Source organism: Schistocerca nitens, chromosome 9 (genome assembly GCF_023898315.1).
Source record: "Schistocerca nitens isolate TAMUIC-IGC-003100 chromosome 9, iqSchNite1.1, whole genome shotgun sequence".
In the NCBI taxonomy this organism is placed as follows: Eukaryota; Metazoa; Arthropoda; class Insecta; order Orthoptera; family Acrididae; genus Schistocerca; species Schistocerca nitens.
This window is the reverse complement of record NC_064622.1, coordinates 290,576,965-290,593,738: the sequence shown is the minus strand read 5'-3', so window position 1 is coordinate 290,593,738 and position 16,774 is coordinate 290,576,965. Positions and strand designations below refer to the sequence as shown.

General features: G+C 39.9%; 1 protein-coding gene across 1 annotated transcript in view; it reads left to right on the top strand.

Moving 5' to 3' along the window:
* The window catches only part of LOC126204186 (cubilin-like), a 1,516,445-nt gene that overhangs the window by 204,278 nt on the left and 1,295,393 nt on the right, over positions 1 to 16,774 (top strand). Inside the window, exons 11-12 of the mRNA XM_049938590.1 lie at positions 10,425 to 10,551; positions 12,339 to 12,533. Coding sequence (XP_049794547.1) covers positions 10,425 to 10,551; positions 12,339 to 12,533 — 322 coding nt within the window. The remainder of the gene's footprint in view (positions 1 to 10,424; positions 10,552 to 12,338; positions 12,534 to 16,774) is intronic.

Genomic DNA, 16,774 nt, shown 5'->3' with positions numbered 1-16,774 from the left:
TGTAACTAGGGTTAGGGGCTAGAGTGTAATTACTTGTAATACATTGATGCACTGAGTGCAAATGAAATGCCATAAATTAATAACTGTGGCACTTATTTGTGTTTTACTGTCTTAATTGGACCGAAGCCTTGAAAGCGTATTCACCAGACACGATTCACAATTTTGAGGCTTCTCCCATGGTTGAGTTGGCAACATATCTTTGCTATAAAATATTGTTATTCAGACCACTGTCACTGGCACACCCGCCAGAAGATAGGCATGACCTGGTTTCTTCTTGTCAGCTTTTCTGATGGATACTCTGCCATTGCTCGAAATGTGAAGACTTAATGTGAATTCGAATATTCCATTTGGTGATAATCTGGTTTCTGTTCTTCCAGCTGTAACATTCAAAAAATAGTTACAATAAGCCACAGAAAAGCACCTATAAACCAACAAGTAATAATGCAGTCATAATTAGTGGGATCTGACAAACTCCATATGTCACCTGATAATTGTGAAAACCTACTTTTTTCATCTGCACAGCACCACAGTATGAACTCAAGGATTTTGTAGGATTCCTATGCTTAATTTTGTTGTGATCATTTTCAGTGACTATAGAGGAGTAGCAAAATCTTCTGACTAGAAATATACTTCTCCAGTGGGATTCGAATCTTTGGCTACAGTTGCAGTAGCACATCCAGTAAGGTATCAAGAATGTGAGCATTCACTCATTGCTGTAGTATAGGCCAGGGCAGAAAGAAGCAGGTTCCCCACAAAGTAAACAATGAGAGAAACTGTAATTAATGCATAAAGTCACCATCTCACAAACATAAATTTTCCAAATCACTGTCGCTTATTAAACATGAATTGTTCAGAAAATTACAACTATATCTAGTGAAATGAGTAGGTTAATACAGCTCCAGTCCGTCACTGAGTTGACAAGCACTTTCTGAATAGTACTTAAGATAGAAGACTGCCTTGTTAATCAATTAAATGTCGAAGGAACTATGTCCAGGCTGTCACAGGGTGTTAAAATTACAGCTACGTCGGAAGATGAAAATTTGTGCCTGAACAGATTCGAACTTGGATTCGCGGTGTCTTTTCTTTCATGCATGTCTGAAAGAATAGACACCACACATATATGCATATACAGGATGTTTCAGGGGGAATAGTAGATATTTTAGCGGGTGGTAGTATAGACGAATTGCATAAAAATTTCCATATAAATGTGTCCTCTTTTTATTGGGTACAGAAATACAGCTGTTAGTATGTAACCCTAACTTCAGCGCATTTTTGACTTCCCTTGATAACACCACGTGTAGCTCTTCTGAGGTAGTCTTTATGTTATTTTATGAGGGCTGCACTATTCATAATCCAAATGATCTAATTGGCTCTTTGGTCTACTTTTCCTTTCTGCAAACATGATGTGTCACCTGACAACTAGAATTTGCACAAGCCCCGTCATGCTGGAGGAACATACGCTTTCATGTAGTCAAAGGAACCTCTTCCAATAATGATCGAAGCTCATTTTCAAGGAAATATAGACAAGGGCATCCTGTAAGGACCAACAGATGGAATGAAAATGCATTGAACACAGTTATGTAATCAGTAAAAATTGGACACATGTTATATGGCGTTTCTTCTGCAGTTTGTCTATACTACCACCTCCTACAATATTTACTATTCCTCCTGAAACATCCTGTATAATTATTCAGGTCTTGATGGGCTCTCGAAAGTTTTCAGTGCTAGATGCACAGCATCGTCTGAATCCTTGTGAGAATAGAGTGTAGCTGCAAGCAAGTGGAATAATGAATGGTTGTTTACCATGTATGTGGTATGCGGGAACGACGGGAACTTGTGTCTGGCAAGGAGCATGTGTAGATAGGTCCTTCAGGCAGGTTGGCCATTGTATCCCTATAGTGCAATGACCAGCGCATTTGCCTAGTAAGTAGGAGGTCCAGGTTCTAACCCCAGTCAGGCACAAATTTTTATCTGCCGCCATTGCTGTATTTAAATTCCCTGTGACTGTATGGACATCTGTCCTTTGATATTTATGATGCAGTTGTTTTTTGAGGGAATACAGGTGATATGCAAACATTTGTCTTGCCATCAATGTAACGGGACTTCAGCGGCATCCATTCCTTAGTCATTGCTTTGTTGTGAACTAAACCATGCCATACAGATGCGAATCAGATTGTAGTGCATATTTAGTCACATAATGAATGGTCAGTATACAAGTATTTATGACCAGTAGCAGCAGGATTGCAGCGAGCTGATAACTTAGCTAAGTGTAACATATAGTACCTGTGTAGTGAGTCATTTCAGCTGCATAGCTGACGGTAATATTTGTCAAGCAAGTCACTACAGAATTAATGTAATACCCATATGATGATCTCTATAGTCACACTGTATCATTAGCAGCTCGTGAATGGAGTACTATGTTCATTAAATCAGATTACTCAAGCTGATGGCAAATAAAGAAAAGTGACAATGACACCTCATTACCTTTACAGGTAATCAGCCCCCATTGACATTACTGTAGCGGTTTGACGGCATAACACCACCACATCCACTGACAATCTGTACCATATCATCACACATTTGTTACTCGCAGTAATTACAAGTTGCTGATGTTTGTCAAGAATAGTGGAAATCGCCTCATGAATGTGAAGTTCCATTTGCATTATGCATAGGACAGAGAATCCTAAATAACAGTAAGAGGTTACCCAGAGAATAGATGAGACCACATATACTGTCTCAAGTTCTTGCAGTTTTATATTAATGCAGTTCCCAATGGTTTCATACTAACGGGTTCTCTTTGCTATTGGAATGCTATGGGAATTATCAAAGTGTAATTGCTAAAACACTCACCTAACTTAACAACACATCATTTTGGATTGAAAATGACTCAGGAAGTGATGATAATTTGATGTTTCCATCCGTCTAATGATGACTTACTAAATGAAGTTAAGTGCACTCACAGTTGTGTTGCCTGCCACATGAATTCTGCTTGGTGTTGTGGCAGCTGGCAGTCATTGCTGAATACAGACATGTGCACTGCTCTAGGGGAACTCGTCTTTGTTGCATTTTTTCCACATGTAATTAGCACAATAACACAAGGCTCATTCTGCTGAAGAACTTGATGCCTGCAAGTCCTTAAATAAGAATCTGTGAGTGATAGTAATGCATGAAAGGAAACAGAACTTTGGACAAAAGAATGGAGAGCTCCCTGCTTTTTGCGTTTCTGATAGGGACTATGGTAAGGATCTGGTGTCATATTATGCTTCGGAACCCTAAACTGTTTATTTTTTCACTTCATACAAAAACAAAAGCTATGATATGAGAACAGGAAATGACTTCTATGCTTCTCAGAAACTTTAGTTTTTTGTGTTTATTTTTTCACTTCATACTAAAACAAGGGTGTTGATATGACAGGAGGAAATGAAGTATACACTACCAAGACATAATATTTCCTTGTGTGCTACTACTGTGTGCATGAAAGCTATGCAGTTAATTTTTGTGTGTTGGATAAATTTTGATATCACCTCACATTACTTTGTAAGAAGGTTCTTATTTTCTTGGGATTCAAATACAGCGAAAATTTCATCACTGGTTAATATTTTGACGACTAATGGCATCATACCCATTCTAATTGCTCCATGGCACCTTGAGTAGAGTCTCACGTTGGTTACTATAAGAACATACAGGCAGTGATGTGCACTCACTGCAGTCAGAGCCAAAGTGGTTTCTTTTTGTTTATGGCACAGCATCTGCTGCAGTGTCCACTCTCAGCCAACATAAACAAATCGCAGCAGCATTGGACACAGCTAATCGTTGCACTTGCAGTGAACCACGACAAGAGTGCACTGCCTCTGCTAATGATATTAGGATTTAATACACCTTACTTACTTAATGTAATATGTAGGACATGGGTTGAATAAAAACTCAGTTTGTAGTAGCTACCCATTGCATTAAAATACTTTACAGTTACATTAGGTGCAATACTGATTGTTGCTTGTCTCGCAAATGTTAACAGTATTGTTTCAGATTGTGCGTGAACACAATAACATACTCTCTCTCTCTCTCTCTCTCTCTCTCACACACACACACACACACACACACACACACAATCATTGATTCCATTGAGAGTGACAACTGCTGTCTGTTGAACAACACATGTGCCAACCAATTATGCAGATACACTGTGACTGAATGGTGTCTCAGTTGTTGGCAACAAATTCCAGCTGTGCTGGACACACCCTTGGGGAAGAATTCGTAGTGCAAAACACACTTTTGGAGCAATCAAATGAAAAATATTATGTTCACAATACTCTTTGCTCCAGTTTAAGCCTTTTGGTAGGTCTCAGCCTTTCATTTCTTCTTAGGAAGTTAACAATAAAGGCGTCATAGCTTGGTCACGAGTATCAGTATTGCATAGGAATGCTAAATTAGTGACCTGATGATGTTCAAGCAGAACTGCAATAATAGTCACTCCGTTGATTTTTGTTATTTCAAATTAGAGCATGCAGTATTCTTACACCAGACTTCTGAACCTTGCCTGTTGAATGCAAATGTTGGATAATAGTTAAATGGTTATCCATCACTTATATCAGTAGTCGAGACTTCCTTAATGTGGAAAATCGTTCATACCAGAATGATCTTGGTTGAAGCAAGAATTTCTTTTTCTGGGGTATTTTTACCAAAAGCACTCACTCCACACAGTTCAAATCTTTCGAGCTGCCTCCTCTGCATTCACCCCTCTCAAGAGTAAATATTTTGTTGTAGATGTTACACCTTTTTCCACTTGAGACGTAATTTTGCATCGCTTAACTGTAGTTAATGATTTTCAAGTATGCAACATCCAATGCTTAACTGCAAGATGATAACTATAACTTCAAATTCGAAAATGACAGCTGATAGGTACACTGACAGTGTCGTGCCCCATTCATGTGAGTTCCGCCCAATTTCAGGTGACAGGTGGCGGCACATACTGCAGTGCAAGGAAATGCTCGAATGTAAGCTGTTCTGATCGCGACGCAGCAACGAGTTGTCCTGTGGAATTGTTTCTGGAAGTATTTGTTACTACTGGTGGTAGAATGTAAGGTGAATTATCTTCAATGTTCAATCAGACTCATAACTTTAGACGAGTGCCGAAAAGTGGTAAAAAAGAAGAAAAGAGATATGGTTGCACACGAACCACGAACACGCGACTATAAGTTTAGAATGTACAACGATACCACTATACCACGGGGTCACACAACACGACAACATCTCAGAAGTAGACAACACTCCCTCCTGACACATCCACATCTTACAGTGTTGCCAGATTGTGCAGATGGCCGGACTTAGCGGTGTCAGGGGCGGTCAGTTTTATTGACCACCTTGAGCGAATGACTCAGACTTAGTCTCTGTGGTGGTTGGCCAATGGTCAGTTTTTATGTCTCAGACTGTACATTAGTATGTTCCGCAGAAGTGATTAGCATTTTAACCACTTTGATTCAGCATGTGTCCTGTTGCCTAGTAGGAACAGGGTCCACCGTGTATCCTGATAACTTGTTCCACGTCTGATGGCATTGATACGTATAAGATGCAAATGGTGTCCTATGAGCCATTCATGCTGCATTCACCTGGTTCCCGAGTTCATCTGTGATTGTTGGCAGTGGGTCACAGTGCTGCACCTGTCATTTCACCATTGGTGGGTGAGGACAAAAGGCTGACATCCTGTGACACCAGGAAGACGTGTTTGTGTAGCAACATGTGGTCATGCATTGTCTTTGCTCAAAAATTGCATCTGGGGTGTTGCACAGAAAGGGTGTTGTTATGCGTTGTAAGATGTCATTCACATAGGTCACAGTGTCCTGGACATGCACCAACTGTACTTTGTGACTGTACCCATTAGCACCCTATACTATAAGGCCTTAAGTTGGCCCCGTATGTCTTGTGCAAATGCTGTTACTGTGATGTCTGATGCTATTCCTATCCCCAGTGACATCGTTCCATGCACCATTGCCGTCTAGCATATTTCTGTATGTTTGTCAAAGGTACATCTACATTTATATCTACATCCATACTCTGCAAGCCACCTGACGGTGTGTGGCGGAGGGTACCATGAGTACCACTATCGGTTCTCCCTTCTATTCCAGTCTCGTATTGTTCGTGGAAATGGCACATAACCCATGCCATAATAAATGGTGATGGACTGTCACCATCGATAGTGTATGATATATTACACTGCTCCGCTGTTGTGCCAGAACCAAGGAGGTTTCAGATCTATTCTGCAATGCCATTCGTATGAGGTACCAGTCTTCTCACAGGGTGGTTTGGATGGTGTCATCTGACCCAGTTTCTCAAGTTCAACAGCCTTCCATGAACCATTCTGCACACACCCATTGCACTGCTGAAACAATTCATCCTCCATGAGTAGCAATTTTTCAGATGGTTGCATCACAGTCTCTCCTACCAATAATGCCCCCTCTTTTCGAACTAGCTGGTTTGACGGTACAGCTCGCACATACATCTGTGACACATCCTGCACATCTGCTCAAGTCCCACTGATCTGTTACCTTCAGTTTATAGCAACAATGAAAGCTGCAGGCACAGTTTACTGGTAGGTGATGTTGCGCCTCGATATCGATGTTGACCTTGAACCGATAGGCCAACATGGTTCAGATGCTAATTATTTCTGCAGAACATTATAATTTACTTGTTCTATGAATAAGAATGTCATATCTCTAGTTGTTCAAGGTGTTCTTTTTTTCTGAACATGAGCTTACATCACTGTTTTACTGTTAGTTAGGTGCTACTATCAGAGACTTTGTCTAGACAAAATTTGTGAAGGAACCTCATTTCATCAATTCAATAATAAAATGAATTAGCAGCTTCAGTCATGACTTTCCTTTTTGGTATATCTGTGGTTATTTCTCATGTGTGCTTAGGTTTCCAAACTGTTTGTTTTTTCTTTGTAACAACCTTGAACACGGCTTTGTTTCCTGCAATTCTCAGTTACAATAAACACATAATGAACACTATTTTTATGTTCCTCATTCATTTAAATGAAAAAATCTTTACTTTAGCTAATCATTCAAAGTATGTTTTCCACTAGCCTTCACTGAATCATTACATATCACCAAACAAGGATCAACTGTCTTCCCTCCCGATACAAATTTAAAACTGCTTCTGTATTCTTTCCCTTGCCCCTGCTGGTTTTCCTTCTTTTCACATTGTCATTGTTATCAGAGGTCAAGGAACTGTGCATTCTTCCATCCCAGAATGCTGCAGTTCACAGAGCTTCTATAACCATACTACACTTACTTAAGGGGCCCTCACAGGCTCAATGTTTATTGGACATGTTGTGTGGGCGAAAGTGCAAGACCAAGAATGGCACAATATTATTGTGCAATATTTGCTCCTAGGATACATGAGTTAGAGAACTTTGCCTTCATGGTGAATATGTCTTCACTCGACAATGTGGAACTCATTGTATTGCGATTGAGTTGTTTGTCTTGCAAAACACAAGCACAAATTATGCAGAATGGATGAAATAAGTCTGAAAAGCTTCCAGTAAACATTTAAATGGACCAGGGGCTCATTCCCTGCAGCATAGATTTGCAAACCACAACAACAGTTCATTACAAATTAAACATGTGAACTGTGTAATTTATTGTGTGCTTGTGCTATTTGCTATGTATTTCTCTAAAGTGATGACTGTTGAAAATGAAGTAAAACAATTATTCATAACCTTATGTCTGTGACATAACCTTATGTCTGCGGGCTGATAACTGCTGGATGAATAAAAAATAAAATAAAATAAAATAAAATAAAATAAAACCATTCATATGCTCACTGGACACCTACTTGATCTTATTTCCCAATTCTGAAAACTACTACAAGCAGAATAAATATTTCCACTTATTGTGATGACACCATGATCTTTGGTTTCCCATGGATAATGAGGTAAACAGTCAGGAATTTCATTTCTCAAAGTTTTTGCTTTAATATACATCCTCCAGCACTCTCCCTAATTTTTTGTCACTTTCTTTTTTTTCAGTTCTTGAATTTCCTTTGGTCTCAGCAGGAACTGCTGTTTATTGTGCAATACTACCCTTATGAGGTATATTATATTGTGGAATACAGAATGATTATAACTAAAGAAAAACCACTGTAGAAATAACACCACTGATCAGAATGATGTCAAATTGCAATGGAATATTATCGGAGAAGGGGGAAAATGTATGCCAGAAGAAAAATAAATAGTTACAAAATGTAACAATAGATGGCACTGTAAGCATCATAATTTAATAGTTGTTGAATAGAAATGACAAATGAATCATACAACAATGCCTAAGGTGTATGTTTGATGCTAAACAAACTGTAGTACTCAGTGTGCATGGTTATAAAGGCATGATAGTGTTAGTTATGTAAGCCCATCCACCACGGCAAGGTCATATCACATCGGATGGAAAAAATCAGTTTTTAATTGTCCTGAGGCCAAAAGCCCCATAAAAAGCATCAATCATGTCAGTTTTTAACTGTCCTGAGGCCAAAAACCGCAAAAAAGCATCAGTCAAAATCAAATCGAATGATTAATTTCCATGTGACTGGCGCAAAACATGTTCAGTATGCTGCCCACTGTTTTCTGCAACAAGTTGAAATAGAGAAACAGCATGGTCCACAACTGATCAAAGTGTGTCCGGGGTCACATTCAGAATGTTTTATGCAATGCGTGCCTTCAATGCAGCTAAATTTGCTGTCAGAACACTGAACACAATACCTTTCAGATAGCCCCACAGCCTGAAGACACATGGATTAAGATCAGATGATTAGGATGGCCAGGCTGTAGGGAAATGGCGGCTGATAATTCTAGAATTTCCAAAATGGCACTTCAGCAGCTGCTTGGCTAGATTTTCAATGTGTGGAGGTGTGCCATCTTGCATAAAAATGATTCCACCCACGCTGTTGGAGAACTGGAATGATGTGGTTGCACAAAAGACACTCATAGCGCTTACCAGTGATGGTACAGATAACAGAACCGGAAGTACCTGTCTCTTCGAAAAAAATATGGCCCTGTGATAAATGATGCCAAAAACCTGCACCACACAGTGACCTTTTTGGGATGAAGTGGTACTGGTTGGATTTTCCGTTGCCCATACTCGACAATTCTATGTATTGACATATCATGTCAGATGGACCTTCATCTGTCCACAAAAACTTCCACAGCTGATCATTGTCCACTTCCATACGAACAAGAAATTCTTAAGCAAAGGTCTCTCGTGCTGGCGGGTCAACAGGAAGCAGTTCGTGCACATGGGTAAGTTTGAGTGGTTAGCAAAGAAGGAAGTTTCGTAGGATTTTACGCACTGTGCTCATAAGTGTGTCCAATGTTGGGGCAATTCTCTGTGCACTACACGTTTTCATACCACCACTTGGTCTCCTCCTGCATTGCTGTGGCCACTGCTTCCACTGATGTTGAATCAATTTGTTTCCTCCCTCTACCAGGTTGCACACCAAAAGAACTTACGTTTTTGAATTTCTGAATCATTTTCTGCAGACCCACAGCAGCCATTGGACCAATGCCTTTTTTCAAACCCTTCAGTGTTCTGCAGAGCAACGTGTGCACAATCATCATAGTTGAAATACTGTTTTCCAAGCACTGCGCAATCCTGAATGGAGACAGTCATGGCGAACAATGCAGATGTGAAAGTAGGAATAGCCGTGTACCCGGCATGTTTATACCAACTTCAAAGAGTCGGGTGCATGACAGGTGGTTTCATTTACGTATTCTGACACATAGAGTGCCATCTATTGATCAATTTTCACACTATTTTCTTCTTCTTCTGCCATATGTTTTCCCCCTTCTCTGACAATATTCCATTGCAATTTGACATCATTCTGACCAGAGGTGTCATTTCTACAGTGTTTTGAAAGTTTAACTTCGATTATAATCACCCTGTATATTAAGTGAGCATCAACATGTTTAAAGCTCTGCGGTCTCCTTCAATATATTGTACAAACTGTCAATACCTCTCTCAGACAATCAATCTAATTACACAGTAAACATTGAGTGTAAAAGGAGCTCTTTAATACCACTCTCAGATGATCAATATAATTACATAATAAACATTGAGTGTGAGAGGAGCTCTTAAGCATGCCAGCGCAGATCGTGTAACCTCTGCTGAGCATGGAATATCTGCTTTGTCCTCGGGTGCCATTGGAATATGTATGAAAAATAAGGAAATACATGCTTGACAGAATTACAGACAATTCATTTCCTTCAGTAGATTTGAGCAGACTTCATGGTTTCTTTGTCAGATCTACATCAGTTATCTTTCAGTGGTAATGAATCATATAAAATGTGTGTCACCCACGTTGTGGGAGGTGCAGATGTCTGCAAACCGTTTCTTCAGATGTTGCAACTTGTGTACCACAAAAGAACTATATGTTTGCAGGGTTCCCGACGTTGTGGTGAATGTCCAGCTGGCTACCAGGGAGATGGTATAATTTGCACTCGAGTTGGTATCTGTGGCATCAACAATGGTGGCTGCCACATACTTGCACACTGTGTGGAGAATTTTGGTAAGATTTTATTTCCATTTGCACTTATAAATTTGTTTTTATACCATTCAATTATGATTGAAAATAGATACGTGAGCATCTTTGTAGGAAATTAGTCAATGGTAAACTTGTGAAGATTATGATTATGCAGTGTCTTGGTGCAGTTTACTGAGTATTCCCTTCATTTGCTTCGTTGTAACATTGGGTGAGTACTTAAGTGCGAATGTGGGTATACGTGCCTGTGTGGGGCGGGGGAGGGGAGGGGGGAGGGGGGGGTGTATCTCAGTATTTTCTTGATTCACTGGTTCAGTAGTTGGCTTCAGAAAAAGGCAATAATCTGGGAAAAAATTAATTTGGCATTTTCTTGTCACTGCCACGTAATTTGCAGTCAACATGAAATATCTTGCTGTTATATTAATATATTTCCTTCATCAGTATTACTTTCTGCTTATCAGAGCTAATCAAAATATGTATATTTCTGTTTCTTTGAACATTTTTATTGAAACAAAAAAAATTAACAAAAGTTATTGTAGAGAGTGGTAACCATACAACCTCGAGAACTCATTTTCTTAGCATCTTTGCTCAGTGGCCAGATCACAACCCTTAGTGAACGGACCGTCGGACTTCATCTGCTGCAACATTTGCTTGGTCCACATTAAATATTAATAATAATAATAATAAATAATTTTGTAAGTAATAGGACACTTAGTGTCCATGTCAAAAAATTTTACAGATTACACTGAGTAAGTGGTTCATTTGATACATGTTGAAAAAAGAGAAAAAGTGTAAAGACATTAAGAGATATCTCAGAAAGTACATGGTGGTGATTCTTTAAGGTGTTGTATTTTCTGATACAGGGATGGATGTGGTATTAATGGAAAATCATTTCATTTTCTTTAACCCTAATACAGAGTGTTTTGTTGGTCATGATGACACATGAAAATAACACAAGATTTAAATCATTTTGTCATGTTGAGTGGAGGCCATGGTATTGTAGAAGGCAGAGCACTAGACTCCAGGGTTAGAAGTTGTGAGCTCAGTCCCAGTTAGGAGTGGCTCTTTCTCTCTAGTCCAGTTCCTCCAGGATGGCCTCAGGTGCAGCTAGCCTTCTATGAAACTGGGGCAATAGGCTCCACCTTGCTCAACTTCCTCCCCCCCCCCTCCCACTTCCTATTAATGCCACAGCTAATGAAATGCTGCACTGAACCTCCAGTCAGGCCAGAAGTCCTTCCCTGGATTGAGTACCACAGACTTTACTTTTTTTTTTACTGTTGAGTTGTGTGAACATGTTGATGAATCCCTGTCACCTGTGCTGTTGGAGTAATAAAGGAAGCTTGTGTGTTGGAAGCCCATCATTATGCTGGATGTTAGGTGCTGAACTTTACATTCCATAAGTCATGGTATTCTTTGAGGAGCAGGCTGTAGATTATAGTACTCCTGATCTCTCTGTCATCACATTTCTTCCCACTATTCTTTCTGTGCATTACTTGCCCCCACTTTTGTTTTAGATTTGTAGGCAGATGCATTGAAATTAGGGGTAGGCAAGTGTCTGATGATGACTGTATCCTTTATGATGAGATCCATGTACTCATTTTGTTGGGTATTGTGGTCTGTTAGTATGCAGAGAACATTTACCAAAGTTTCATACTGTTGCACCTCAACTATGTTAAGTATTATGAGCTGTAATCCTGTGGTATTGAGAACTGGTTGTGCACTTAAAGAGTCAGATATTTTTCTTGCATTGTAAGGAAATGTGCATAATTACAGTGACACCAAGATAAAGTGAAAATTTTTGTTTTTATTTCCAGCTATTAGTCAAAGTTATGCTCAGTGCTTGTGTCCATCTGGTTACATGGGTGATGGGATTGGTCCTAATGGATGCACACCAGTGCATTCAGATGGTGGACCAAACCCCTGTGCAAACAATCCATGTGGTTCCAATGGTCATTGTATTCCTGCTCCTGGGAACATCTACACGTGTAACTGCCTACCAGGATACACAGGTATTTTATAGACTCCTTCTGCATTTAGTCAATTAAATTAGACACACATTGTAGGGTGGCATTCACAGCAGTGAATAACCTGATAGCGTGAAATGAATGTGATAACTACATATATGTTTTGCTGTTCACGGATTAATATTTGGCATTGCACATTGTGTTTGTGGAATGTTGGAAAGTGAAAACATTTTTACTCAAAATTTTGTACTTATAACCTTAGTTTTAATATTTTGGAAGCAGTCTATTGGAACCAGCATATGGTGGTTGTAACAGTGGGTGCACAGTATCATCTCGAAGCATGTGCTGCTGTAAGCTGATCTTTATGTGTGGAAACTTTTCTATCTCCATGCCTGACAAGTGGACATTCACACAAATGTCTTATCTGGGAACTGAATTATTGTGCGAACTCTGTCACTGTTTCATCCAGTTTTATGAATAATGCATGAGCACTGTCTTCAGCAACTAACGCAGCCTCTCTGCCATTTCATTGTTAGCAGGGTGACAGCCAGTGGTGTGAATATGATTGCAGCCACATAATTGAAAAAGCTTATTAAACAGCTGGAACTCGAACTGGTGTCTGTGGACAGTTGTAATGGTTTGATGTGTGCCAAACCTTGGAAACTGTGTAAGCAACAATGCCTTTGCAACTGCCTCTGCAGAGATGTCTGGTGTGGAAGTAACTTGGGGCCATCATGTAAAACAGTCCACAACAGTAACTAGATATTGGCGACCATTGTAATCGGGTAGCGTCCAACTGTGTCCACATCTGTGTGTGAAAATCTTGCTTGTGGCATTGGAAAATGTGCAACTGTTGCAAAAGCATGATGACCAACTTTGCTATGTCAACAGTATGGGCCGGTGCATGCCCATGCCTTTCAGTCCTTCTGAATTCCTAGCCACACCACCTTGCTTGCTACTAACTTTGCTGATGCCTGAATGAACCAGTCTGTGCAGTGCTTGGAAAATTGCTGAAATTCTGCAGGAATATAGGAGCATTGTTTGTCCCAGGATATGTTGCACCAGATAATTGTGGCTCAATGTGGAACAGAAATACATAACAGCTGCAGGGTGGTTTGTTCACTCTGGAGCAAGTTATTCAGCAGTCTCCTCTTGTTGCTTGGCAGCTATCTCAGTCCACGGCACTGTCTGTAGACTGGCACAATTTTGTGACAGGCAATCTGTGGCAGTGTTGCTTCTACCTGAAAAGTGATGCACATTTGTTTTAAGTTGGGATTGTGTACACTGCCAAGATGAGCCATGATCTGCTGTGCATTGGAAGGAACAAGTTAGTGGCTTGTGGTCACTAAAACTAAAATGTTTTCCTTCCATAACCAATTGAAAGTGTTTCATTGTCACATAGATTGCCAACAACTCACAATCAATAGAAATCTATTTGTTCTGCTGCAGTGTAAGGTCTAATTATAAAACGCAACTGGTTGCTATCAATCGCCCACTCTTGGTTGCAGTGCTGCACTGATTGGCTGTTGATTTGCATTTACCATTACAGCCAATGGGACACTAATGCATGGGTCAGCCAGCATTGTTGATTGTGCCAAACATTGCCTGACTTTATTAAATGCTGCTTCACTTGATGAAGTCCAAGGTACCTTCCGACTGTAGGTTGTATACGTGTTTGAGAACAGCATGGTAAGTGGTTCCTGCTTACTTGCCAGCCCTGTAAGGTGTCACCGGTAGTAATTTAACGTTCCCAAAAATCTACACAGTCTTCTGTAGGTTGTTGACAAAGACATATTGTGCACTGCTGCCACATGCCTAGGAAGCGATCGCAGACCAGCTAATGAGACTGCATATCCCAAAAATTGCATCTCTCATTTGCTGGAAACAGTCCTTGCAGTGTTAATGACTATGCTGTACACCTGTAGGCACTGAAAAAGGTGCTGCAGTTGAGTCACATGCCCCTCAGCTCTAGGTGAAAGTATGAAGTTATCCATATAACAGAATTGAACAGAATGGCATCCCATGTAACACTTCATGCATAAAATGCTGCCATGTCTGTGCATCATTTATCAATCCAAAAGTCATAAATTTGTACCAGAAATGTCCAAAAGTCTTATTACATCAGTTTTATGAACATCCTTCAGTGCTAACAGAATTTGCAAAAATGCCTTTGTTCAGTGAAGCACACCAAACACCTGAGCATGATCGATGGCACTGTCAAAGTCAGTCACATGAGCCACAGATTAATGATCACGATTTGTGTGGGCATTGAATGCCCTATGATACATATTCACCAGGAGCCTTCCTTTCAGCACATCATGTGAAGTGGGGATAACCAAGGACTATATGATCTCATCACAATACCTGCTTTCAACAGCTCCTCGGATCCATATGCAGTTCCAGTAGCTCGTGAAGCAAAGCCTCCTCAGATGAGCTGCAACAGGTTGGCCAGGTGATGTGGGGATATGGTCCAATCTTGTCTGGTAACGCTTCCTGTCAGTGGCAGCTGGACAGGTGAGTGCTGGAAATTCTTGAAGTATGTGGATCAAAAGATTGCCATCATGTATTGTTGCAATGATTTCCATCGACCAAAAAACGTCCTGGTCCACGATCAGTATCATGCGAGACACGCATGGGTGGTTTCCACGCTGTTGTTCAGTCATAGTCAACTTCTCATTTATGAGAACAGATGACATGGTTGATGGATTGGCATTGCATCTCAGTGTAATTAAACAGTAATTAAACAGTGATTGACTAAATCTGGCAGCAGATGAAAATGACAAAAAAGTCCATACTGAGTATAGGGTCGGGTATGTTGGTGATAATAAATGTCCAAGTAAGCTCATATTGAAGACCTAAATCCAATCTCATTCTCTGATCGCCATAACTTTCACTGCATGAATCATTCACTGTAGTGAGCATGTGCTATATCAGAGTCACAGGTACAATGCTTGGCTGTTTGGGGTAAACACTCATGTCGCCTGCGGTCCACAAGGAAACTTTTACCAGAGATGCAGTTCTACGCAAATAACATATATCATTGGTGCAATACCAATAGTGTCGTGTCTGCATGCTGCCTTTCATCTATCAGTTGCAGACACACATTATTGTTGATCACATTGGCATTCTGTAATGTCCACCAACAGCATTTCGGTAACAGCAGAGGCTGGGAAATGGCGAGCTGAATCACCAAAACACCTATGATACCAGCACCATTTGTCAATAGTCATACGAAATCAATGTTGGTCATCTTTCTGGCACTGTGTCCCCTGTTCACGAGTAAGCTAATACAGGGTGTATATGCCCGGGGACAACCAGTAAATCTGGGAAAAACGCAGGAATGTTTTCACCCAGGAGAATCCAGGAAAAATGCAGGAATTTTTTAGAATTCCAGAAATTTTTCATTGTTTTAGTTTTCAGTTAAATTTTTGTGATTTAGACTGGTGAGAACTGATACTCTAACAAGGAATTTTACTGTAGCCCACTACTCCAGAATAATACTGCAGCAGTAAAACATAAACAAGAGATAACACCAAAATAAAACTTCAATTGCAAAGAAAATGCACCATTTACAACAGAACACAGTGCACACACAAGTGCCTGCTGACAGCAAAACGTGTCAAAGACTGTGTAATACTTTGTAACAACAAACTGCTTTTGGTGTGTCTTTCTCATGGGCCTTGTTTCGATGAGTGTGAAGCCACAACTATTTACATTTATAACAGGCAGTGGGGAAAAACTGCAAATGGTGGTTTGAGAAGTGTTACTTTCAAAGTAAATTTCCTTTTACGTAAGAGGAATTATCTTATGTGTGAGAATGTGAGATGAATTTCTTAAATCACGGAGCATTAGACTCTCATTCAAAACTTAACACTGAGGAGCAGACACTTAGAAAAATTTCAGGTACAAAAGAGCAGCCATTTATGCTACTATATAAAATGTTACCAGCACATTTGTGTTTGATGTATCTTAAAAGGTAACACATGTCAAAAAGGACAAAGTTTGAAGGTAAGTTCATCATATTTCTTTTAATTCTTTCATAGATTACAAATTACCAAATAATGTTGGCAAAAAGTATAATTATCCTTCAAAAAACAGTGGAAAATGAGTTCAGGAACAATTTCAAATGTAACTGGCTTTTTTTTATGCAAAAATAGGTGCTTGACAGAACATGTATTCAGCCAGGTAACGTACGAAATGTTTGGTGCACAGCAGTGAAATTTATAATCCTGTTCATCACAAATATTCAGTTGCTGCAATTTAAGCTGTGCTCTTAGAATTCTGCC